At 42.0% G+C, this 26,926-nt stretch overlaps 2 protein-coding genes across 2 annotated transcripts; both read right to left on the bottom strand.

Moving 5' to 3' along the window:
- Positions 1 to 11,153: 11,153 nt before the first annotated feature.
- Positions 11,154 to 12,113, bottom strand: OR1D5 (olfactory receptor family 1 subfamily D member 5). Its single transcript, XM_019980387.2, has one exon. The coding sequence runs from the start codon at positions 12,111 to 12,113 to the stop codon at positions 11,154 to 11,156; it is 960 nt and encodes a 319-aa protein (XP_019835946.2).
- Positions 12,114 to 21,852: 9,739 nt separating this feature from the next.
- Positions 21,853 to 22,831, bottom strand: LOC109573535 (olfactory receptor 1D2). The gene has a single exon (XM_019980782.2). It carries the CDS (start codon positions 22,786 to 22,788, stop codon positions 21,853 to 21,855), a length of 936 nt encoding a protein of 311 aa, XP_019836341.2. The 5' UTR covers positions 22,789 to 22,831.
- Between the last annotated feature and the right edge of the window lie 4,095 nt (positions 22,832 to 26,926).

Genomic DNA, 26,926 nt, shown 5'->3' on the forward strand with positions numbered 1-26,926 from the left:
GAAGAAGAGATGGGAGGAAGCAACATGGCATGGAGGCATCTTTGATGCCAGTTCATTTCTAAGAAAATTCTAAGCAAGGCTATTGCAGAGTCCCCTAACCTCTGTCACCATCTCCCTGCAGACTGTGCGCCCTCTCCCATTGCAGGCAGATTCTTTATCACTGAGCCACCAGGCCCACATTGATGTAGGGGGTGGTTAAAGCCTCCTTTCTCTTGGTTCTCTCTGCCTCTCTGTCTGATATAAACCCTCTGTTGGCTCCTTGTGCTTGGCAGGTATTCAGATGCTGCTGATTTGTTATAAATTTCCTTGTTATGAGAGAACTCTATATGCATACAGTCTTTGCTTAATAGTGTAAGAATTTCAAGTTTGGCTACTTCCTTGGTGTCCACTCGGCTCTCAGGATGTCCCCTTATCCTCACCACCCTTGCAGGTAGCAATATCTGCTGCTGTATGTCACATCCCAGCACTCCTTCTCTTCCCTACATCTACCTTCTCCTTTCTCTAGACACTAGCCATGACCAGTGGTCTCGGCAATGTTAAGACAATCATCATACATGACTCATTGTGGGATGTGTTTGGAGGACCCTCAATCTTGTAGGACTAAACACAGACAAGCCAAATGCTCTCTTTCTTTCATGGAGCCAAATGCTCTCCTTCTTTCATCCCTCTCTTACACTGTCTGGAGAATGAGGAGGGGTGTTGCTTTTATTGCTGGTTCGAATGAAATGGTACCTTTCTGCCAGCCTGGTGGGGCTCCATGGTTGGTTCCAGTGATCCAGTGGTTCTCTGAATTTGAAATGCAGATTTGGCAGATCACTGCTATGGCTCATTCAAAACTCTGTCCTCCAACATTCAATGGTGCCCCTGTGCTCCCATGACACATACTATTTATGGGAACCAGAGTTAAGTTTCAGGGAGGAACTCTGAGAAGGAGTTATGACATCTAAAGGCAGGGTTCCACTGAAGGGGGCCACCAGACTCCACTTCTTCAGGCAGAGATAATACCTGTTGGGAGCATCAGGTCATCCCCACTTCAAACCAGCTCCCTCTACTCTCAGAAGAGAAAACTACTCCCATCCAGGGATGGCTTCTTTTCAAGCATTTTAGTTTTAGAGTGCATAAAAATCACCTGGCGAGATTGTTAAAAATGCAGATATCAGGCATCATTCCAGAGGTTCGAATTTGATTTGGTCCCAGGAATCTGCATTTTTAATAAGCTTGTGAAGGATTCTGATGCACTGATCTGGTTTGTAGTCTCTATATATGTCCCTTTCCTATTACAATAGTCTCAGGTCCAGTGAGAAATGGATGAGGGTGTGGGGGGTTTGAGAGATGCCAGTCCCCCACCTAAGGGGATTGTTATTATCATTATCACAATTATGGGAGAAATGTCTGTCCCAGCAAGACACAAGCTCTTACAGGAAAATGAAAGAAAATCACTTAGAAGAGGATAGAGAAATATAAATAAAACATGAAGCTTGTAAGGAATAATAGTTTAAGATGAAAATGCATTATGGCTGTGTGAATGACCAGGGCCTCCTGTAATAAGACTGGGAGAAAAGATGAGGTCATGCCTGAAGCAGAGAGAAAGAACTTGGTGAAAAGAAATAAAAAAATCAGATCCTGAGGATTAAAAATTAAATTAAAATTAAAAATTAAAATACAGCTAGAGCCTCTTTCTCCAAACCAAAACGAATTATCAGATGAAAGATGTGATGGGAGACTTTGGAAACCCACTGGCAATCTAGGGACATATCAGCTGCTGGAAAGGGCTGAAGACAGCACCCCTGGGTGACATGTTCCCTGTCACTAATGATGTTAGAGGCAAAGTAATTTAGTAACTACAGTAGGTAAATGAAAGGATGTGGGTGATGAATTGACTCCATCAAGGGGAATAATAACACAGAACAGCCCATATAAAGGAACTAGCAGAAACAAACTGCCACTAAATGACCCCACACGAAGACATACAAATGATTAGACAGACGTAAGTTAGATTGTGTTACAGAAAAATGCAGACACTTTATGAGAAAGATGGGAGAAAATGTGCTCAAAGTATTGGATCAGATAAATTTTACTAATCACCTTTAAAACATTATATTAACATTAAAAAATATATAATACTAACAAGGAAGTCTTCATAGCCTTGCTCTAAAATATCAATTGGTGGGTTTATAAGAATTTATCACTAATAAGGAATTTGAGGAAAAGTTCAGGGAAAATGAACAGCAAAGTCCGGATGAAATCTATCTATGAAAACTAGTATAATAGTGTATGTAATGGGAAAGGATTTTAACTTGTTTAATTATAGATATTTTTTTCTTTCTTATTTTGGGGGGTGGGGCGGTGTTGTGCCTCATGGCTTGAGGAAATCTTAGTTCCCTGACCAGGGACTGAACCTAGACCCATGGCAGTGAAAGCACTGAGTCCCCTGGACCTCCAGGGAATGCCGTAGAATTTTCTATTAAGGAAGAGAGTTTCCAAAAAAGATAAAGGATACATTTCCAGCAGATATAAACAACTGGAATCTATTACAAGGATTCAGCAATGATAAAATTATTATCTAAGATTTTAATTCAGTGACTAATGCTAGCCCATGAACACTAGGATGACTAGGTTGCAGAACTTGAAGCAGTTCAAACTAGTTTAAATGGACAAGAATGGAGACATTTATTAAAAGAAGATAGGGGTCTATACAAAAAATTGATGAACAGAGCTTAATGTATAGCACAGGGAACTATATTCAATATCTTATAATAAGCTATAACAAAAAATATCTGAAAGACAAAACTGAATCAATTTGCCATACATCTGAAATTAATGCAATATGGTAAATCAACTATACTTCATAAAACAATGAGGAAAAAAAAGAGAGTATTTCTCCTAGATTCAAAAGGAAGGGGCTACAAGTAGGCCAACAGTAAGACAGCAAAGGTCATCAGGCCTTATGCCTATCTCTCACTTCTTCCTGCATTTCTCTGTATTTCTTTTTTCCCTGATGTGTTATGTCACTTCCTTATGAACACGTGAAGCCTTTTTGTTTGGTTTATTCTCTCTGAAGACCAGCTAAGCTGGTGTCAGCACCATTTTGTCTTCACTGCCTAGACCTTGAAATGGATTTGGGGTCATGAATTGTTTCCTTTGTCAGCTGGCGTGATGTTAGGCTTTGTCAGTAGAGGGTGCAAGAGAGGCACTGCAAAGGGTAAAGGAGTTTTGTTTCTGGTACACCTGTGCAGGTTTTGTTGTAGTTCAGTGGCTAAGTTGTGTCGGACTCTGTGGTCCCATGGATTGCCGCGTGCCAGCCTTCCCTGTCCTTCCTATCGCCTTGTGCAGGCTTGGCAAGCTCTTAGACCTCACTTGGAAAACCCTTAGAGCAGAGACACACGCACTAGCTCCAGGCCATTTGCGGTTTCTCCTCATAAGGAGTTAACTGCTTGAAGTAGAGAACTGGAATTCTGGCTGTTCTCCTCAGAGAATCCCTGTCAAAGGGGAGAATCAGCAATTGGGCACTTCTCTGAGAGCTCTGTCTGTTTGAAAAAGGAGCTGGCATCTGGATATTGCTTCAGAGTGCCTTGTGTCTGTCTGAAGAAGCCTGGCTCTCCAGCATGTAACGTCCTAGAGGCGCTGTCTCTGACTAGATGGTAGGTCTCAGGCTCCTGCCTTTCTCCTCAGAGAGCTATTTCTCCTTGTGAACCTGAAGGCTGCTTATTGAGCGTTTCTCCTATTTTTGTGGTTTGCTAAAGAAAATCAACCACCAAGCATTTCTCCTCCATCAGAGCTGCCAAGCTGTGGAGGGGGGAGGGCTGAGCCTCTGGCACTTCACTCCAGAGACAGCTATCTCCCTGTACAAATAAAGGAGCTAGACATCTGTCTTTTCTCCTCAGAGCAGTTTGTCTGTCTGATAAGAAAGGCTGAGAATTCGAGATTTCTCTTCGGAAAGAGTTGTGTCCTTTTCTGAGGCAGAGTGCTGGCAATCTGGCATTTCTCCTCAGAGTATGGTCTGTCTGAGGTGGAGGACCAGTCATCGGGCATTATCTCCTCAGAGAGGTCTGTTTCTCTGTTTGAAAAAACCTGCTGACTCTTCTGAATTTCATCTCATAGAGACCTGTCTCCACCTGAACGGAGGTCTGAAGGGCTGGCCAGGTCTCTTACTGGCCAGCCCTTCACCTTCTGGAGGGCTGTCTCTGACTGAACCGTAGTTCTGAGCTTCCTGCCTTTCTCCTCAGAGAGCTGTGTTTCTGTGTCAGCTGGAAGGTTGACCATGGGACTTTTTTCTTCCTGAAGGACTGTCTCTCTGTTTAACAATACTGACCAACTAGCATATCTCCTCTGATGGGATGTCTGTCTATTCAAGAGGTAGGGCTGAGCCTCAGGATTTCACCTCAGAGAGAGCAGTCTCCCTGGCTGAATCAGAGAGCTGCACATCTTTCTTTCCATCACAGATCTCTTTATCCTTTTCGAATTAGAAGGCCAGCTATTTGAATAAATATGGTACAGATTATGTCACTATGCAGCACTCCTTTTTCCTAGAAGCTGTTTTCTCCCCTTTCTCCTATTAAAAAACTACAGGAGAAAAATAAAAGAATTGACGACAACAACAAAAGAGAAGGCCAGCTATTCCAGATTTCTCCTCAGAAAAGCCTTTGCCCTTTCTGAGGTAGTGTTGGCAATCTGGTGTTTCTTTTGAGTGCGGTCTCTCTTTGTGAGGTGGGGAATTGGCCATTGGGCCAGTTTCATCACAGAGCTCGGTCCCTCTGTTTTAAAGAGTGAGGCGGCCATCCTGAATTTCTCCTCTCAGTATGCTGTGTATTTCTGAAGCCAAAGCCTGGCCCTTTCCCGTTCTCCTACGTGTGCTCGACAAGCTCTCAACCCTCACTGGGCAAACACTTGCTGCGCATGCGTCGACTCCAGGTTTGGCTGCCCGAGTGTCGACTGCTGTCTCGGCAGCCGATCCAGGCCTTTCCCGCAGTTTCTCTAGTGCCTGGGCCCGCGATGTGCCACGGCCAGGAGCACCCATTGGCTTCTCCCAGAAGCACCCCTTTCCTACACCTGCTGCTTCGTCACCTCAGGAGTTTCCCGTGAAGTGTGAAACTGGTACTGTCTACATGGAGCACGGGGAGAGATGGAAGAGTCAGACCGCTTCAGACTGGTAAGTGCAGGTTTAATACGCAAGGAAACTTACGACAGTTATCTTGAGTGACTGCTAGAGAAGTAGATCTCTGCACCCACCTGCTGGAACCTTAAAAGTGTATTGTTCTGTTGTTTTTTAGTCGCTAAGTTGTGCTGGACTCTTTTGTGACCCCATGGACGGTAGCCTGCCAGGCTCCTCTGTCTCTGGAGTTTCCCAGGCAAGAATACGGCAGTGGGTAGCCATTTCCTTCTGCAGGGGATCTTCCCAACCCAGGAATTCGAACCTGTGTCTCCTGCCTTGGCTGGCATATTCTTTACCTCTGAACCATCAGGGAAGCTTAAAAGGGTATACAGAGGTCAGTTCAGTTCAGTTGCTCAGTTGTGTCCCCATGAATCGCAGCACGCCCGTCCTCCCTGTCCATCATCAACTCCCGGAGTCCACCCAAACTCATGTCCATCGAGTCAGTGATGCCATCCAGCCATCTCATCCTCTGTCGTCCCCTTCTCCTCCTGCCCCCAACCCCTCCCAGCATTCAGGGTCCTTTCCAATGAGTCAACTCTTTGCATGAGGTGGCCAAAGTATTGGAGTTTCAGCCTCAGCATCAGTCCTTCCAATGAACACCCAGGACTGATCTCCTTTAGGATGGACTGGTTGGATCTCCTTGCAGTCCAAGGGACTCTCAAGAGTCTTTTCCAACACCACAGTTCAAAAGCATCAATTCTTCGGTGCTCAACTTTCTTCACAGTCCAACTCTCACATTCATACATGACCACTGGAAAAACCATAGCCTTGACTAGACGGACCTTTGTGGGCAAAATAATGTCTCTGCTTTTGAATATGCTATCTAGGTTGGTCATAACTTTCCTTCCAAGGAGTAAGCGTCTTTTAATTTCATGGCTGCAGTCACCATCTGCAGTGATTTTGGAGCCCCCCAAAATAAAGTCTGACACTGTTTCCTCTATTTCCCCATCTATTTGCCATGAAGTGATAGGACCAGATGCCATAACAGGTCAAATCTTTACTTTTACTTCTTTCCTTCTTTTTTCCTTGTATACTCAAACACAACACATTCTATACACAAATATGCCTTTCTTCCAGTTACCTTACTGAATTCTTTAGTGGATTTTTCTGGTTTTTCAAGTATAAATCATTTTACCTGACCTAATTAATCATAGTATCTTTTTTCTTTCCACTTGACTGCCCTGCCCTGTCTAAAGTCTTATAGCTTGGTCAGGCTCTTCTAAAACGTTAAACGAAATTGATGACAGTAGGGCTATTAATATCCATTTAGACTTTAGCTGGAATGCTTCTGGAGTATCATACAGTTTGTAATTCACTGTGGTCTTCTAAGTCTTTAATAATTAATTAAGGTTTCTTTGAATTCCGAATTTGCTGAGAATATTTTGTTTTTAAACTCAGTGATCGATGTTAAATTTTATCAAATGCCTTTGCTTGTTTAACTATCTGATTGTTGTCATTACACGTTGTTTAAAAAATGTAATCTTAGACTTAGTCTGCTCATATTTCATTTAGAAACTTTGCATCAAATTCCTCGACAAAAGACAGAGCCAGGGCAGTGGGAGTAGGTGCTTGGTGCTGGTAGGAAAGAATTATTAGTTTGCATGTGTGCTAAGTTCGTGTCTTACTTGTGTCAGACTGTTTGCAACCCTGTGAACTGTGGCCTGCCAGGCTCCTCTGTCTGTAGAATTCTCCAGGCAAGAATACTGGAACGGGTTGCATGCCCTCCTCCAGGGGATCTTCCTGACCCAGGAGCAAACCTGGGTCTCCTCCATCTCCTGCATGGGCGGGCAGGTTGTTTACCACTAGCGCCACTTGGGAAGCCCATTACTTAGTTTAAGGAAAGGTAAAAGGATCCAGGACTGTTTTGCTCCCCAGTGGACCTGGAGGGCTGGCAGGGACATCCTTTCCTCTGACTTGACTGAACACTATGCAAGAGTCGGACGTGGTTTAGTGACTACACCACCATGACCACGACCACCACCACTACCGCAAAGATGGGAAACTAGATTTAAGTTTCTATAATTACACTTATATAGAGACATTACTTTGCTAACAAAGGTCCGTATAGTCAAAGCTATGGTATTTCCCTTAGTCATATATGAATGTGAAAGTTGGACCGTATATAAGGCTGAGTGCTGAAGAATTGATGATTTTGAACTGTGGTGTTGGAGAAGACTTGAGAGTCCCTTGGACTGCCAGGAGATCAAACCAGTCAATCCTAAAGGAAATCATCCCTGAATATTCATTGGAAGGACTGATGCTGAAGCCCCAATACTTTGGCCACCTGATGGCGAAGAGACGGCTCACTAGAAAAGTCTCTGATGTTGGGAAAGATTGAAGGCAGGAGAAGGGGACGACAGAGGATAAGATGGTTGGATGGCATCACCGACTCAATGAACATGAGTTTGAGCAAGCTCCGGGAGATGGTGAAGGACGGGGAAGCCGGGAGTGCTGCAGTCCATGGGGTCGCAAAGAGTCGGACACGACTGCGTGACTGAACAACAGTAATGAAGCTGAAGATCTCTGCCCAGCCGCCACTGGAGGGCGCGCGCAACCAGCGGAAGCACAAGGCGTCGCTTTGCGGCGGTTGGGAATGAATAGAGCGCCGACTTTTCCCAGCTTTTCATTAGCTGGTTCTGCGGGAGTCCCGCTTTTCTGATCTCCTCATTGGCTGTTGGCCCGGTGTCTTTGGTCAGCCCCTCCTGGGGGTTTGAAAGGGGTGTAGGAGAGACCCAGAAGTCCGGGTTTACAAGGACCAATCAATCAGGGCCTCCCATTGGTCTATCACACAGGAGGCTCAACCCCTCGTCTGAAGACTTTCCAGTGGATGCTGCCTCCTTACTCTGGCGGCTCTCGCTTTGGGGTGGCCGAGGTTCTCCTTGGCGCTTTAGCCGGCTTCCGTGGCGGAGCCGATGCACTCCGAGTGGCTGTCATTTCTCTTTAGCGTTGTTTGCCTCAGACCCACGGCACACAGGTCTCTCTTCTATTGCTCTCTTCGAGAGACAGCTGTAACCGCTGTGGATTTGGGGGGCTCAGCAGTGCCAACCCTGTAGAAAATGGCTGGAGCGGGGGAAGGGATGTCTTGTCTTGAGCTAGAGATCTGGAGTCTGGGGTAGAGTCCTGAATGGGGAAGGAGATCACTGTAGATAGCCCTTACCCTTTCCTACCAGAGCTGGGCAGGAGGTATTCCCTTCAGCTGGGATCTCCCAATGGGAGCATCATACTTTTGAAGGCCCCTTAGACATTTGTATTTGTAGACATTGAAAAAAAAAATTAGTAATTTTAACTTTGAAGTTTTAGTATTTTGGCGTCAATAATACATTATATATATATATATATATAGGATTCAGTCATAAATTATTAGTCCTTGGAAAACTTGTAGGCCCAAGGCGGGATGCCTATTGTGGGTAGTGGAAAAATTATGGTGCTGTTCCACCCTCCTCCAACACACACACAAACACACACATGGTTTTCAGAGAAAAACTGGCTCCCCAGCTGTCTGCAGCCCAGGGCTTGGTGCTGCTGAATAGACGTTTGTAGATAAAAGGCTGAAGGAGCACACTAGAATGGGAACTGGGAGGATCCTTGCTAAACAATAAAATTGAATATGGAAAATGCTCTACAAGCCAGTGTGGCACTGTTACTCTGGCTTCCCTGATAGCTCAGTTGGTAAAGAATTCGCCTGCAATGCAGGAGACCCTGGTTTGATTCCTGGGTTGGGAAGATCCACTGGATAAAGGATGGGCTACCCACTCCAGTATTCTTGGGCTTCCCTTGTGGCTCAGCTGGTAAAGAATCCGCCTGCTATGCGGGAGACCTGGGTTTGATCCCTGTGTTGGGAAGATCCCCTGGAGAATGGAAAGGCCACCCACTCCAGTATTCTGGCTTGGAGAATTCCATGGACTGTATAGTCCATGGGGTCGCAGAGTCAGACCCTGAAGGACTTTCACTTTCACAGAGTTAGTGGTCTAATCATGTGGGCTTGGGTCAGGAGGTAAGATGCTTATTGTAGTGGGCACTGCCACACTGGCAACCTGGCAAAAACCACTCCAGCAGCGTTGGTCACTACCCGTCTAGGTCTCTCTTCTATTGCTCTGAACTTTGAACTATGAAGATAACACAGAGTCTTATTGCTGTGTCTAGGTAATTTTAAGTAGTTTGTTCCTATGTAGACATAGACAAATTTTGGGGCCAGAAAAATCTATGGAGGAAAGGATTAACTGTGGGTTACTCTTTGGATATCAAAGCAGATATGGGGGTGTGGAAGGAAGGTTGCAGACTTATTTTTCATTTTACTCTTGACAGTGGTTTTTTTTTTTTTTTTTTTTTTTAGTAACATAAACATGATAAAAAATAAAGCTGCAGAAATGAATAATTAGTGAAAAGTTTCTTTCTTACTTTGATGTCCCTATTTCCCTATCCAGAGGGAACTTCTAAGTTACCTGAATGTCCTTCACAACAGTTTATGCAAAGAGGCATTTATGTATACAGAATAAAACCTGAACTTTCTAACTAGCTATAGGTGGCCCTCGAAGACAATGCCTCTGCATTGAAAAAATGGAGCTGTGCTTCCCAGATCCCTCTTCAGTGACAGGCTTGCTTTCTAGCTGTGGAGAATGCAGCAGTCAGCAGAGAGCCTAGCTGTCAGCTCCTCAAGGGTTTTCTTCAGCTGCACATACCCTCCTTGTTTGCAGCTGCTTCTTCCCCAGGGTAGTCCACAGCTGGGGGTTATAAAGCCTGTCCGTTTTGGCTTGCTGTGAGACAACTCTGATGGTCAGTGTTCACTCGAGATCTCCGTGCTGGGTTGGTCAGCACTTTGTGGCTTGCCTGTAATTTGACTTCGTCCTCTGCCTGATGGAGCTTCTTCACTTGTTCTTTCACATATGTCTATTCCTAACAAACACCTTGTACTCCAAACTCCATCTCAGCGCCTACTTCTGGAGAACCCAGGCTGTGGTACTGTCTTGATGGCATTGTCGTTCACCACTCTCATTATTTCAGATTGATATCAGTTCTAATGAGATGGATGAAACTGGAACCTATTATACAGAGTGAAGTAAGCCAGAAAGAAAAACACCAATACAGTATACTAATGCATATATATGGAATTTATAAAGATGGAAACAATAACCCTGTGTACGAGACAGCAAAAGAGACACCGATGTATAGATCAGTCTTATGGACTCTGTGGGAGAGGGAGAGGGTGGGGAGATTTGGGAAAATAGCATTGAATCATGTATAATATCATGTATGAAACGAGTCACCAGTCCAGGTTCAATGCACGGTACTGGATGCTTGGGGCTGGTGCACTGGGACGGCCCAGAGGGAGGGGAGGGGAGCGGAGGGAGGAGGGTGGAGGGTTCAGGATGGGGAACGCAGATATACCTGTGGCGGATTCATTTCGATATTTGGCAAAACTAATACAATATTGTAAAGTTTAAAAATAAAATAAAATTAAAAAAAACAAAAACAAAAACAAAAAATAAATAAATAAAGATAAATGATGAAAAAAAAATTCTTGGCATATACCCTCCCTGGCAGTGTATCTGGTAAGGGGCAGTTTTGCCTATGACACCTGCAGTGGGGGTAACACAAATCATCATCTATAAATGGCTTGCAAGCCATTCTCCTAAGAGAAGGTCAGAGCTCAGAAATTTCAGTGGATGTATATTAGCATGAGTGACCTCCTTAGGCTATAATTGAATATATCTGGATGAGGCTTGGACTGTGGTCTTGTCTGACAAGTTGAAAGGTTTCTTTGACGATTTCTTTGAATTTCTTCTGCTGTTGATTAAAAGCAGACTCCTTCTGTTAGTCTTAGCGTGCCCTTATTTATTGCCAAGGCTGGTGAAGTCTAGGGGTCATTGGGTTACACATACATGTCTTTTCTTTACTATAAAGCAACAAATTCATTCTGGGCTGGATCTGTGTCTTAATTAACTCCTGTATCTCATACAGGATAATGCCTTGCACATGATGGAGGAAATCCCCAGACTCCACTTCAGTGCCTCAGTTTCCTTCCTATCAACCTCTGGAAGGCTTTTCCTAAGAGGAGTCTTCCCAGTGCCCCATGCATGTCCTTGTTCCTCAGGCTGTAGATGAAAGGGTTCATCATGGGGGTCACCACAGCATACATCACTGTGGCTACTGAGTCCTTCATGGAGTGGGTTTTAAGGGGCTGCAGATATACCATACTAAGTGTCCCATAGAAGAGGGAGACCACAGCCAAGTGGGAGCCACAGGTGGAGAAAGCTTTGTATTTGCTGGAGGCTGATGGTATTCGGAGGATGGCTCGGACAATCCAGACATAGGACATGACCATGACCCCTAACGGGGTGAAGAAGATGAAGCAACCTGTGGTAATCTGCACTGTATGAATCATCTGGGTATTGGAACAGGCGAGCCTCAGCAGGACGTACATCTCACAGAAGATGTAGTGGATTCTCTGGGGCCCACAGAAGGTCACCTTGGTCATGAGGAGGGTGAGAAAGAGACCGTACAGGACAGAGAGGGCCCAACACAAGGTGAGGAGCAAAATGCAGAGCCCAGGGCTCATGGCTGTGATGTAGCGGAGAGGGCGGCAGATGGCCACATAGCGGTCATATGCCATCGTGGCCAGGATGAGGTTGTCCAGGGTCACCAAGCAGACCAGGAAGTAGAGCTGGGTCAGACACCCTGTGTATGAGATGGCTTTGTCCTGGGACTGAAGGTTCACCAATGTCTTGGGGATCGTATTGGTGACAAAGAAGAGGTCGGTGAAGGAGAGGTTGGCCAAGAATAAGTACATGGGAGTGTGTAGGTGGGAATCAAAGCTGATGGCCAAGATGATGAGCAAGTTTCCCATTACTGTGACCAGATACATGGACAGGAACATCCAAAACATGATCTGCTGCTCTTCAGGACTCTCCGAGATCCCCAGGAGTAGGAAGTCAGAGACCCCACTTTGGTTGCTGCCATGCATTTTCCCAGCTGTCTGCAACATCAGTACCAACATATATTTACTAATTGCCTTTGATTGAGTAAGGACATTCAGATAGGCAAAATCAACTATTTTCTTAACAATAAAAATATTTCAGGCTGGATTTCAGAATTTTTTTCCCATAAGCAGCAAAGTAATACCAGAGAAAAAAACCATAATGTAGAAAATCTTTATGCAGCCTAATCATTCCAGCAACTTCTGATCTGGCATATTCAATATTATGGAAATAATGTCTATGTCTTATTTTAAGTCCTGTCATCTTACAATATCCTTGAAGTGCCTAAAGATTTCGTATGCTGTATTTTGATATTGCATAAATTTGAAAATAATATTTGAACCAGGTATATGCATTATAGCAAATGGATACTGTACAATTGGACAAAGAGGGTAAAAGTAAAGCTGATGGAAGGGAAAAGAAGAATGTATCACTGTTTACTGATAAAATGATCTGGGAAGCCTAAGACAGTCAACCAAAATGCCATTGAAAATAAACAAAGGGTTATGAGGTTGTGCAGTAAGAAGTACCCAGATCATGCTAGCCTTGTTAAGATTTTAAAAATTTTATACTGTGTAAAGAGTTTTAAGCAGAATGACCAATATAAACAGATTTAAGCAGCGATGTATGTATATATTAACAACCATCTTTCTTTGTATTTTACCAATAGTGTTTCAAAAATCAGGTGTAGCTGTTGCATTTTTAACCAGATACTTTTCAGTGCCTATCATGAGACACTATGTTAATAGTTTTTCTAATATTTAAAAATACCGCCAAGGGGCAACTAAGCCCACACACCACAAACAGCACATGTACTGCAGTGAAGACCTAGAACAGTCAAAAAGCAGAAACAGAAAAATATGTTAACACTCCTGGTTTAAATTACTTATCATGTTTTATTTAGGCTTTAGTTGTATTTACTAATATAAATGAGGTTTACCTATAGTTTCTTTTTGTACATGTCATCTTTATCATCTTTTAGGTATGATTTGGTGTGCATTAGATTTCAAATTAAACTTGATTTCATTTATTGTCCATTTCTAGTGTTTAGAATTTGTTGGAATTTCTTCAACAGCTTAAGATATGAATTTAAAAATATATTACATGGAATTATTTTTCCAAATAAAAATAGCTTCTATACTCTGTTGGAATTTATTGATTAAAAGCCAAAAAAATTCCAGTGTGAATCATTCAAGCAATACCGAAAAATTAAAACTAAAATGAAAACTTAATTTAGCCAAGATGATTAGTCAAGAAAAATGATTAAAAGACATCTAGATTGGAAATGAGGAATTACAGTATCTCTCTTCAAAGATGACATGATCTTGCATATAGTAAATCTTACTAAATATTCCTACTAAAAAACTACAATAATAAATGAAGTCAGAAAAGGTTGCAGGAGCAAGATGAATATAGAAAAATTGCATTTTTATACTTGTAATAAATAATCAGAAAATGAAATTAAGAAAATAATTTTACTCATAATTGCACCAAACAGAAAATGATCTTTAGGAATAAATTTAACAAAAATTCAAAATTTATACTCTGAAAACTACAAATATTGTTGAAAGAATTAAAGATCTAGATAATCAGAAAAAAAACCCATGCTCATGGATTGGAAGACTTAATATTGTTAAGATGGCATAGTCCCCAATTAGATCTATAGACTAAATACAGCCTCTATCAGAATCCCAATTGACTTCTTTGTAGAACTTCATGTAAATTAGTTCAAAAATCCATGTGAAATTGCATGTGACCCAGAATAGCCAAAACCATTTTGAAAAACAAAAACAGATTTGGAGGATTCCACTTCCCAATTTCAAATCTTACTACAAAGCAATAAAGGTAGACCTATAGATCAATAGGATAGAATTGAGATTCCAGAAATAAACTCATGTGTCTGTTGTCAACTGATTTTCAACAACGATGTCAAGATCAGCGGGGAAAAGATGTTTTCAACAAATAGTTCTGGGCCATTCTGGGCCACCAGGATAGCCATGTGCCAAAGAGGTGAACTTTTACCTTGCACTCTATGCAAAATTTAACTCAAAATTGATGAATGACAAAGATATAAGAGCTAACATTATATCTGTGTATTAGTTGCTCAGTCATGTCCAACTCTTTGCGACCCCATGGGCTGTACCCCACCAGCCTCCTCTGAAAGGCTCAGAAAAAAACATAGGCAAATCTTCAAACCTTAGATTTGGCAAAGAGTTCTTATATATGACACCAAAAGCAACAGAAGAAAAAATAAATTCAATTTAACCAAAATTAAAAATGTTTGTTCTCCCAATGACAGTATCAAGAAAGTACAAATAATTCCACAGTGGTAGACAATATTTGTAAATTATATATCTGATAAGATATTTACATGTAGAATATATAAAGAACTCTAATAACTGAATAATGAAAAGAAAAATGACCCAATTAAAAGCAGGCAAAGATTCTGAAGGCATTTCTCCAAGGAAGATATACAAATGGCCAATAGGCACACAGCAAGATGCTGAACATCATTAGTCATCAGGGAAATGCAAATGAAGGCCACCACTTCACACCCTCTAGGAATAATTCAGATAATAAACAGTTCAGAAAATAACAAGCCTTTGCAAGGAGGTAAAGAAATCAGAACACTTCTATACTGCCAATGGGAATGAAAAATGGTGCAGCCGTTTTGGAAACAGTCTAGCAATTCCTCAAAAGGCTAATCACAGAGTTACCAAATGACTCAGCAGTTCCACTCTAGGTATCTCCCAAGAGAAATGAAAACATAGGTCCACATACAAACTTGTACATGAATGTTTATCGTAGCATTATAAGTTCAAACGATAAGGAATCTGCCTGCAATGCGGGAGACCATGGTTCCATCCCTGAGTCAGGAAGATCCCTGGAGGTCATGGCAACCCACTCCAGTATTCTTGCCTGGAGAATCCCACAGACAGAGGAGCCTGGTGGGGTTCAGTCCATGGGGTCGCAGAGAGTCAGACATGACTGAGCAACTAATACACACATAATGCTCCAAAGATAGAAATAATCTATGTGTCTGTTTCTTGGGCATGGATAAACAAAATGTGGCACATCTATACAATAGAACATTATTCAGCCCTAAAAAGGAATGAAGTACTAGTACATGCTGCAGCATGGATGAACCCTGAAAGCATGAAAGAAGCCAGTCACCAAAGACCACGTATGATGATATTCCATTCATATGGAAGGCCAGAATAGGGAAATCTATAGAGACAGGAAGTAAGTTAGTGATTGCTTACACACGAGAGAAGGGTGATGGGTAAGAAGCAGACAGCTGAAGAATACAGGGTTTCTTTTGGACGTGATGGAAACATTCTAAACTTTTTTCTTCTTAATTATTTTATTAAATTTTTTATTAGAGTAATTATATGATTTACAGTGTTAATTTCAAGTGCACAGCAAAGTGAATCAGTTATACATATACATATATCCACTCTCTTTTAGATTCTTTTTTCATCTTTTTCCTCAGCCTCCTATTGTCTTCATAAAAGGGAGCCATGAGATTGAAGTTGTAGTCAGTGCCTTTTAGCTCTGAGCCTGGGGCAGTTCCTGACATATTTTAGGGTGTCTTTCTTCCTGTCCCACTGACTGCTTCATCCCCAGTCCTTGCTGTTCCTTACTTATTGATTTTTTAGGACTGCATTGATGAGAATCACCACCCATTTTCTTCCCGGCAAAAACTTTGTACTAAATCTGCTGGGTCTTTTTACACCTTACAGCTTGTCCCTCAATCCAAGCCCATTGCTCCACCTCATGCAATGATTCCTCTTAAGTTCTTGATTTATGATGTCACCTGTTCGCCAGAGTGGTTTTCAATTTTTAAATTACTTTTTAAATTTGTTTGATTATTTTGAAGTGGGATATTTGCAAAGGAGGGAAGTGAATATCGTTTCTATTTTTCTCTATTACGTTGTTTTGTTAGAAAAAAAAAAGCTTTGATATGGGAACTGTCTTCAAAGGATGGCATCGAAGGAGAAAAATACAATGAAAAATTATGTCATATTTTATTTCATAAAAGTAAAAGACCTCCTTCACCAAAACACCATAATATAACAACAAAATGCAAACAAACAAGAATGCCAGAAAGGAAAAATTCTTGCCATGAATGCGATATGCAGAGGCTTTAAATGCTAAAAAGAGAAAGATCTAGTTAAGTCAGTAATAAAATTACCACACCCCCTCCCCACTGGAACATGCAATTCATAAAAGAAGAAATTCCAAGTCATTAAACACATGAACAAACATTACTTATCAAAAGATGGGATGAATAGGCAGTTTTATATCTGATGAAAAGACATAATTAAGAACAATGTTCTAGAAGGAAACTTGACATTCCATGTCATAGGCTCTTAAATAGGGTATCCCTTTGAGCAGTCCTAGTAGTGGTAAAGAACCCGCTTGCCAATGCAGGAGATACCAGAGATGTGGGTTCGATCCCTGGGTTGGGAAGAGCCCTTGGAGTAGGAAATGACAACCCGCTCCAATATTCTTGCCTGGAAAATTCTGTGGATAGAGGAGACTGGCGGGCTGCAATCCATGGAAGTGCAAAGAGTCGGTCACGACTATGCATGCACTGACACCCAGTTTTATGGATTTATCTTGAAATATAATCAGATGGAAACATGGATATGTATGTGTAAGGTGTTTATTAGGACTTTGCTCTGAGAATGAAATCATTTTCAGCAAGCCTTCAATGATTCTGATTGTGCACTTTGGGAAACATTGACCTGAGTCTGTTTAAGAGTCAGCAGATTCTAAACACTTGTGTGGTCAAGTGGTCATACAGACACAAACTTCAGTGCAGTGTGGCTGGATGGAGAATGGAGAATATGGGGAGAGTGTGGAAAAGGGCTCTACACATGACGCTGGAAAGCTGGCCTCCTGTTCTCTCTTGCTCCCCAACTGTATGATCTTGAAGTGGACATGCAACCTCTCTGAGCCTTCTCATTGCGCCAGTGAAGACTTCTTTGCTGTTTTGAGAACTATATTCAACAGAGCATGTGATGACACTTTGAAACCTCTATATGTGTGTGTGTGTGTTAGTCACTCAGTCATGTCCAACTCTTTGCTATCCCATGAACTGTAGCCATTCCCTTCTCCAAGGGATCGTCCCAATTGTTCAGACCCAGGGATTGAATCTGGGTTTTCTGCATTATAGGCAGATTCTTTACCGCCTGAGCCACCAGGAAAACCCTTGCAACCTGTGCATGCATGCTGAGTCACTTCAGTTGTGTCCGACTCTTTGTGACCCTGTGGACTGTAGTCTGCCAGGGCCTTCTGTTAGTGGGATTCTCCAGGCAAGAATACTGGATTGGGTTGCCATGCCCTCCTCCAGGGGATCTTCCCAACCCAGGGATGGAACCCCCGTCTCTTACATCTCCTGCATTAAGTTACAAATTGGAGGGATGATCATTTTTCTTTGACATGTACACACCACTTTATTTTTTAATTTATGAGTCTTCATTGCTGTATGTGGACTTTCTCTAGTTGGGCTACTCGCTAGTTGCTGTGTGTGGGCTCTAGGGTGCTGGGCTTCAGTAGTTGTGGCGCACAGCCTTGGGAGTTGCAGCTTGAGGATTCTAGAGCACAGGCTCGGTAGTTGCAGTGCACTGGCCTAGCTGCCTCTTGGCATGTAGAATCTTCCCGGACCAGGGATCGAACCCATGTCCCCTGCATTGGCAGGCAGATCCTTAACCACTGGACCACCAGGGAAGTCCCGGAGGGATGATTACATCACCTTTAAGTATGAAGTGGTTAGATTATATGAACACTTTCAAGTATGTGAGTATGTTGTGTGAGAGAGAACATGGAGAAGAGAGATACAATAAGAAAGGGAGAAAAGAGAGAGTGTACACCAGAAATGACCAGGTCTTACCCACGGCTCTCTGCTCGTCTCAGAGTTCCCTGGTGCTGTCACCTACATTTTCATCCTATGTAGGATGCAATTTCAGTCAGGATGGATATATAAGGACCTAAGACATTGCTTTCTGAATAGGACTTGATGACTCTTCCTTTTGGCTAAAGATGGGAAGCAGGGCAGTTGATGTCTGAATAATCAGCCCATGCAAACAAGGAGAAAACAGGTAAGCAGTTCATGCCTTGATGAGGATGGGGAACCCAAGAACTGATGGTTGGATCCTGAGTTTATAAGTGAAGGGGCTGAACTGAGACCACATCAGACTTATTTATCAGCTTTGGTGAGGCCTTGGGGAGGTAGTCCCAAGACAGCTTGTTGAGATGAACCTGGATAATTGCTTCAATGTTAATATCTATAAGCAGAGATCTTGGGAAATGAATCTTATTTACAAAGAGTAAACCAATTCCACCTTGGGCAGAAATCTTAAAAGTTTTCTAGGAGGGTACTCTTTCTACCCCCTTCTGATGCCTATGTCAGAAGCTTTCTCTATCTCCTTTATACTTTAATAAAACTTAAAAAAAAAAAAAGTTTTCTAGGATTGGATTAAGCCAGAAATAAAGAAGACTTCACATAGAGTGCAGCCTGGCTTTGACTCATCAGAGGTTCAGAAAGTCTCAAGGACTATATTTGGATTAAGATGATCCTAGATTGCTAGTGACTCCAAGTACTGCATCAGAGAAATTTTTAAAAGTTGTATTTGGAGGAAAATAACATCACCTTAGACCTCAAATATTTCTCTTCATCACACTTTCAATCATAACATCAGGCACAAAACCAAAGATAAGCAGACACACAAAGAAATAAGATTCCTAAAGCAAGAACTAACAGCTGAAAGGCATACAGAGGCTCCTCTGTATGTCCATGGAATTCTCCAGACAAGAATACTGGAGTGGGTAGCCATTCCCTTTTCCAGGGAATCTTCCTGACTCAAGGACTGAATCTGGGTCTGCTGCATTGCAGGTGGATTCTTTACTGTCTGAGTCACCAGGGAAGCCCACAGAGACTCTAGATAATATAGTAGTCAGACACAGCATGAGAAGCAATGATGTTTATGATGTTTAAGCATACAGAACCAAGAATGGAAGATTAGGCAGGACTTTTTACAGACTGAACCAACATGAATAACCAGCAGTCAGATCACACACACATTACTAGCTCTGCAGGAATCCTGTCATGTCCTCTGCTGGTCGCCGTTCCTACAGGGGCAGTCACTTCCTTGATCCTAAAAGGATGAGTTAGTTTTACCCATTTTTGCACCTATTTAAATGGGTGCACCTTTTTCACTTTCTTGTCTACCTCTTTCACTCAACATTATGTATGTGAGGTTCGTCCACTTTGCGGTATGTGGTTGTAGACTTTTCATTTTCATGGCTGTATAGAGTTCTATTGTGTGAATAAGCCATTAAAAAATCCATTCTACCATTGATGGGGATTTGTGGTTTCCGGTTTTGGCTGTTGTGAATAGTGAAGCTGCATATTCCTCTTGGGCATCCCTATGGAGGAGTGGGATTTGTGGATGATACTGTAGGTGTTTGTTTAGAAGATAGAGCTAAAGAGGTTTCCATCACACTTGTAATGATTACCCTCCTATAGCAATGGATTCTTCCTGTTCCACATTAAAAAATATTTTTATTTATTAATTAGTTTTTTTATTGGAATACAGTTGCTTTACAATGTTGTGTTAGTTTCTGCTGGATAGCAGAGTGACTCAGCTATATGTATGCATATCTGTGTAGTTGCTAAGTCGTGTCCGACTCTTTGTAACCCCATGGACTGTATAGCCTGCCAGGTTCCCTGTCCATGGGATTCTCTAGGCAAGAATACTGGAGTGGGTTGCCATTTCCTCCTCCAGTGTATATGTATAGTCCTTCTTTTTTGGATTTCGTTCCCCTTTAGGAACTTTCAGTCTCACTGTCCTCACCCCAGTCTCTGGAAAAGGGTGAGGGGCTGGAGGTTGAATCAATAACCACTGGCTGGTGATTTAATGAGTCATGCCTATGTAATAGGAGAAGGCAATGGCACCCCACTCCAGTACTCTTGCCTGGAAAATCCCATGGATGGAGGAGCCTGGTAGGTTGCAGTCCATGGGGTCGCAAAGAGTCGGACACGACTGAGCGACTTCACTTTCACTTTTCACTTTCCTGCATTAGAGAAGGAAATGGCAACCCACTCCAGTGTTCTTGCCTGGAGAATCCCAGGTATGGGGGAGCCTGGTGGCTGCTGTCTATGGGGTCACACAGAGTCGGACACGACTGAAGAGACTTAGCAGCAGCAGCAGCAGCCTATGTAATAAAGTCTGTATAAATACTGCAAAGGACAGGGTTCAGCCAGCTTCTGGGTTGGTAATGCTTGGAGGTTTAGGTAGAGTGCTGCACCCAGGGATGGCACAGACACTCCATGCCCCTTCCCACATACCCTGCCCTGTGAGTCTCTTCCACCTGACTGTTTCTGAGTTATGACTTTTTATAATAAATTGGTAGTCTGGTAAGTGAAATGTTTTATCTGAGTTCTGTAAGCACCTCTAGCAAATTAATTGAGCCCAAATAAGGGGTCTTAGGAACCTCCTATCTATAGCTGGTCAGTCAGAAGCACAGATGACAACATGGACTTGAGATTGTCGTCTGAAGTGCTGGGATGGGGATGGGGAGGTGAGCCCTTAACTTGTGGCTTCTGAGGACATCTCTGGGTACATACTGTTTTCATTGAGGAACTGTAGGACCCCTGTCTGGTGTCAGAGAATTGCTTAGTGGTATGGACAGAACACACGCACATTAGAATTGGCATCCGAATCATAGAACCTAAACAGAGATTGGATCTCAAAATGCCCTCCTCCCCTTCTGCTCCCTCCACTACCACTCCTGTTTGTGAGCATGTGTTGAAATGTTTGAGAGTTTTGTTTTGAGGTAATGAAGAAGAGATGGAAGGTGAAGAGCTGCAGAAATAAGGGGCAGGATGGGCTTCCTGAGGACAAAGTCTCATTTCTCTCAGAGGAAAAAAAAAATGCAGGAAAAAGGCAAGTGATGTAGTATGGCTTTGGAGTCCAAGGGATAAAAATCAGCCCAGAGCAAAACAGAGAAATCTCTTTCTATTCCTGCCTGAATACCAGGGGCTGTGTCCAGAGGGACTGTGGGTCAGAACTGAAGCAGTGGGAGCAGTGTCTGGCAGAGAGAGCATCAAGAAGGGGGCGGCCTCACTCAGGGCCCTACAGTGCGTGTATTGTCAGGTATATTCTATAAATGGCTTGAAGGCAGCAGGCTCCTTAGAGAAGTTCAGAGTTCAGAAGAATATGAGTGAATGTATGTTAGTGAACACGTGAGATCCACTGAGCCATAACTGGGCGTATCTGGATAAGGCTGGGACTGTAATCCTAGGTTAGCGCAAGTTGAAGGATTTGATCCTGCAAACTTCTACTATTAGTGTTGTGTGTGCATGTTAGTCCCTCAGTTATGTCCGACTCTTCACAACCTCATGGCCTGGAGCCCACCAGACTCCTCTGTCCCTGGAAGTTTTCAGGCAAGAATACTGGAGTGGGTTACCATTTTCAACTTCAGGGGAATCTTCCCAGGGATCAAACCTGCATTTTTTCGTTAGTGGTACTTTATTTATTGTCAAAGCTGGTCAGGTTTGGTGGACATTGGGTTGTACTTTCTCTATTTTTTCATCATAGACATATGAGATTATATTGAGCTAAATCTATCCTATATCTCACATAGGATAATGCCTTGGACATGGTGAAGGAAATTCCTAATCTCCACTGTAATGCCCTTTCCAAATTTATCCTCAAGTCAACCTCTGAAAGACTTTCCTAAGAAAAATCTTCCCAGAGCTCCGTGTATGTCCTTGTTCCTCAGGCTGTAGATGAAAGGGTTCATCATGGGGGTCACCACAGCGTACATCACTGTGGCTACTGAGTCCTGCATGGAGTAGGTGTCGAGAGGCTTCAGATATACCATACAAAGGGTCCCATAGAAGAGGGAAACCACAGCCAAATGGGAGGCACAGGTGGAGAAGGCTTTGTACTTGCTAGAGGCTGAGGGTATTTGGAAGATGGCTCTGACAATCCAGACATAGGACATGACCATGAACCCCAAGGGGGTGAGGAAGATAAAGGATCCTGTGGCAATCAGCACTGTGTGATTGATCTGGGTGTTGGAACATGCGAGTCTCAATAAGACATACATCTCACAAAAGATATAGTGAATCTTCCGGGACCCACAGAAGGTCACGCTGGTCATGAGGAGGGTGTGAATGAGGCCGTAGAGGACAGAGAGTGCCCAGCACAGGGTAAGGAGTGAAATACAGAGCCTAGGGCTCATGGCCATGGTGTAGTGGAGCGGGCGGCAGATGGCCACATAGCGGTCATATGCCATCGTGGCCAGGATGAGGTTGTCCAGAGCCACCAAGGAGACCAGGAAGTAGAGCTGGGTCAGACACCCTGCATATGAGATGGCTTTGTTCTGGGACTGAAGGTTCACCAGCATCTTAGGGATTGTGTTGGTGACGAAGAAGAGGTCAGTGAAGGAGAGGTTGGCCAGGAAGAAGTACATGGGAGTGTGCAGGCGGGAGTCAGAGCCAATGGCCAGAATGATGAGCACATTTCCCACCACTGTGGCCAGGTACATGAACAGGAACATCCAAAACAGGACCCGCTGATGCTCAGGACTCTCCGACAGCCCAAGGAGCAGGAACTCAGAGACTCTACTATGGTTGCTTCCATCCATTTCCCCAACTTACTGCAACACAACACAGATGTTTACTATATGCCCTCAAGTGAATAAAAGCATTAAAATAAGCAAAATCAACTGTTTTCCTAACATGAACAGTATCTTAAGCTAGATTTTATATGTTTTTTTTGGCTATCAGAGACAATGTAACAAACACAAAAACAAGACATGGAAAATCTTCATGCAATTTAGTCATTCTGGCAAGTTCTAGCCTGGCATACTCAATATAATAGGAATAATGCCTATGTCTTATTTTAAACCACATCTTGTTACAACTCTCTTGATGTGCTTAAAGATCAGTATGTTGTGATATTCTGTAGATTTAATGATATTTAAAACAAGTGTCTTCAGTAAAAAAAACTGATGTTACACAATTGGACAAAGAGGAAAAAGGTAAAAATATTAGAAAGAAATGTAAAAATTACCATTATTTGCTGATAAGTGATATATTCAGGAAATCTAAAACGATCAACTGAAATGCTACTAGAAATGAAAAGGGATTTCAAAACACTTGAAGTTAAGTCTGGGCTCTGACCCTTTCTAACTCTGAAACGTCAGGCAAGTTACCTTGCTCTTTAAGATCCCATTTCTTCATGTGAAAAATGGGTTGAGGTGAGAATAAAATTAGTAAAGTGCTTAACATAGACAGCTGGCCTGCAGTCAGTGCTCAAGAAATATTCCTTATTATTGCTGTACAGTAACAATGCTGCTGCTGCTGCTGCTAAGTCGCTTCAGTCGTGTCCGACTCTGTGCGATCCCATAGACGGCAGCCCACCAGGCTCCCCCGTCCCTGGGATTCTCCAGGCAAGAGTACTGGAGTGGGTTGCCATTGCCTTCTCCGACAATAACAATACTCATGAATAATAAGATTAAAATATAATGTGAAATAATCCCATCCACATCAACAACTGAAAAAACTCACGTGTAAAAATGTTAACAAGAATCAGGGCTTCCTTAGTGACTCAGTGGTAAAGAATCCGCCTGCCAATGCAGGAGACACGGGTTTATCTCTGATCTGGGAGGATCTCACATGCCACTGAGCAGCTCAGCCCGTGCACCACAGCTGTTGAGCCAACACTCTGGAGTCTGAGAACCGCAAGTACTGAAGCCCGCACACCTGGAGCCGGTGCTCCACAGCAAGAGAAGCCACCGCAATGAGAAGTCTGTACGCCGCAGCTAGAGAGGAGCCCCCACTCACCTCAACTCGAGGAAAGCCTGTGAACGAGGACCCTTCACTACCCCCCAACATGTTAACAAGGATCAGTCAAGTTCTGTAAATTCTCCAGAGAAGCATATGATAAAAATCAATAAATGGGTAAGCATATTAAGATTCCCAAGATACATATTCTACTGAATTAATGTAAATTTTAACTCATTTGAAGTCAAAATTCTAAGTTTTTTTGAGAAAGAAAATTCTCATCTAACTTTAATCTAAAAATAAGTGTGAGAATAAGGAAAATGCTGGAAAAGAGAATAATAAGGAGATTCTTCCTCTGCCAAATATGAAAGGTTCTGAAATAGTGTGATACTGGTGGAATAAACAGATTGATAGAATTGGACAGAAACTCAAATGCAGGCCAAATAACATGGAGGGTTCAGTTGATTATTATGGGAGCACTTTTACCAGGAGATACATTTTGTAGTAGTTAGTAAATGGCATTGAGACAATTGTCTATTTAGGGGGAAATGTGAGAGCAATGGACTTCCCAGGTGGCGCAGTGGTAACGAATCTGCCTGCCAATGCAGCAGATGCAGGTACTGTGGGTTTGATCTCTGGATTGGGAAGGTACCCTGGAGAAGGAAATGGCAACCACTCCAGTATTCTGGGAAATGGACAGTGGAGCCTGGTGGGCTGCACTACAGTTCATGGGATCGCAAAAGTGTCGATCACAACTGAGTGAGCATACACACATGGGATCAGTGTTTTGCTTCTTACCGAATACCTTTCAGGCATACTGAGGATGAAAATAGCATAATGGGTATTTTTTCCTTTTGAAAACTTAATATGTAAGAAATAAAAATTTTTAAAATTCAAAAACTAAGAGTTTGTAAATAAGATACATTGAATTATACTTTAGGGAGATAGATAACAACTGTTTATATTTGATATTTTTATTATTTGAGATGTGAAGGGTGAAAAAAAGTCAGTCTATGAAATGTTGCAAGCATTGCAGAAAGAGAGTTCCATGTGCAAAGGACCCAAGCTGTCCTTTTGTTGTATTTAAGGAATTAAATATAGTTTGGGCTGGCTGGAGAGCAGAGTGGTGAGATATGGGATTGTACAGGTAAGCAGGGAGTCAGGTCATTCAGAGCCTTATTATAAGTTTAAAAATTTATTCTAAGTGCAGTGAGGATCATTAAAATGTTTAAGCACAGGAAGATGTATATATTTAGTAACTATTTGGCTTGTGGGATCTTAGTTCCCTGACCAAGGATTGAACCCCTACCCATGCCCCCTGCACTGGGAGTGGGGACTCTTAACTGATGGCCCACCAGGGAAGTCCCTCACAACTATGCTTTTATTTGTGTTTTGGTAACATTATTTTAATAGTTATCTATGTATTTTCATTTCTGATCAAATGACTTTTCAGTGTCTATTACATTAATAGCTCTGATAATATTGAAACACTTCCAATCCTGGTATAAAATACTGAAATTGATTTCTAGTTGTTTAATTTAGACCATTGTAGTCACATTTATAAATGAGGTTTATCTATTATTCTGTTATTTTTTTATATGCCATCCTTGTATGATTTGGGTTTTTTTGATATGATTTGTTTGCCTTATCCTCCACCTTAAACTTATATTCACTTATTGTCTATTTCTGTTATCTGGAATTTGTTGAAATTTCTTCAATAATTTCAGATGTAAATTTTAAAAGAAGTCCCATGGAATTCATTTTCCCAAAATAGTTTCTAATACATTGCAGTCTATTGATTATAAACAAAAATTCTGGTGTGAATGAGTCAAGCAATACAGAAAAATTTAAATCAAAAGACAGTAAACATCATCCCAAATTCTGCCATGCAACTACTGTCAACATTTTTAGTGAGCATACTTTTTTTCCTAGTCATCTTTATTCAGTCGACAATGAGATGAAGAGCTTTCTCCAATTCAAAATTGTAATTTATTACGTATTTTTCCTCCTTAAATAAACTATATTTCTACATGCATAATTTTTTCTTTATTCTTAAAGTTAAAATTTACCAACTCTGTTTAGGAACTACATTGTATTCCACTATGGGAAGATAGATAACATCTATTCATATTTTGCTATTTTTAAAATTTGAAACGTGAAGGATGTTTCTCCTTTGTTGATTTATCTGAGTTGTAATGTCTTTTCCAATTAAAAAATTATGTGTCACATCATTTAATGAGAACCTACTTTCATTTTATTTTTTTCTGCTGCATTTCTTGGAACTTATCCTACATATTGGGTAATAATTAGCATTTCATTTTGAGATTTTTTTAAAATTTATTTTTTAATTGGAGGGAAATTGCTTTACAATGTTGTGATGGTTTCTGCCATACAACCATGCAAATCAACTGTAATTATACATATGTCACCTCCCTCTTAGCCTTCCTCCCCTCCCCTATCCCACCGCTCTAGATCATCACAGAGCCCCGGGCTGGGCTCCCTGTGTTATATAGTAATTTCTCACCAGCTATCTACAAAATGGTATTAAAACCTATTTTCAGGAAAAGAAAGGAGACGCAGATCTAGAGAATGGACTTGTGGACACAGTGGGGGAAGGAGAGAAAATGGGCGAATGAAAAAATGAGACAAATGGAGAAAGTAACATAGACATACGTACACTGTCATTTTGAGACGATGAGTCAGAAGTTTATGTCTAAACCCCAAGTAACACATACGACTCTTTTTTTAAAAACAAACAAACCACTACCCTATTTGCTCAGATAATGTGTTGTGACTATCTATCTATCTGTCTCTTCTATTTAGTCTGCACACCAATACTGTTTGTTTTTATTACCCCATTTTGTGGATGAGGCGACTGAGACTTAGAAGGTTAATGAATTTCCCAGATTCCTTCTACGAGTTAGTGACAGAGTTGAGATTTGAGTCCCATTCTGTGTCTCTGGAGTCCAAAGCCTAGCCACTCTACCACACATTAAA

Source organism: Bos indicus, chromosome 19, assembly GCF_029378745.1.
Source record: "Bos indicus isolate NIAB-ARS_2022 breed Sahiwal x Tharparkar chromosome 19, NIAB-ARS_B.indTharparkar_mat_pri_1.0, whole genome shotgun sequence".
NCBI classification, from domain to species: domain Eukaryota; kingdom Metazoa; phylum Chordata; class Mammalia; order Artiodactyla; family Bovidae; genus Bos; species Bos indicus.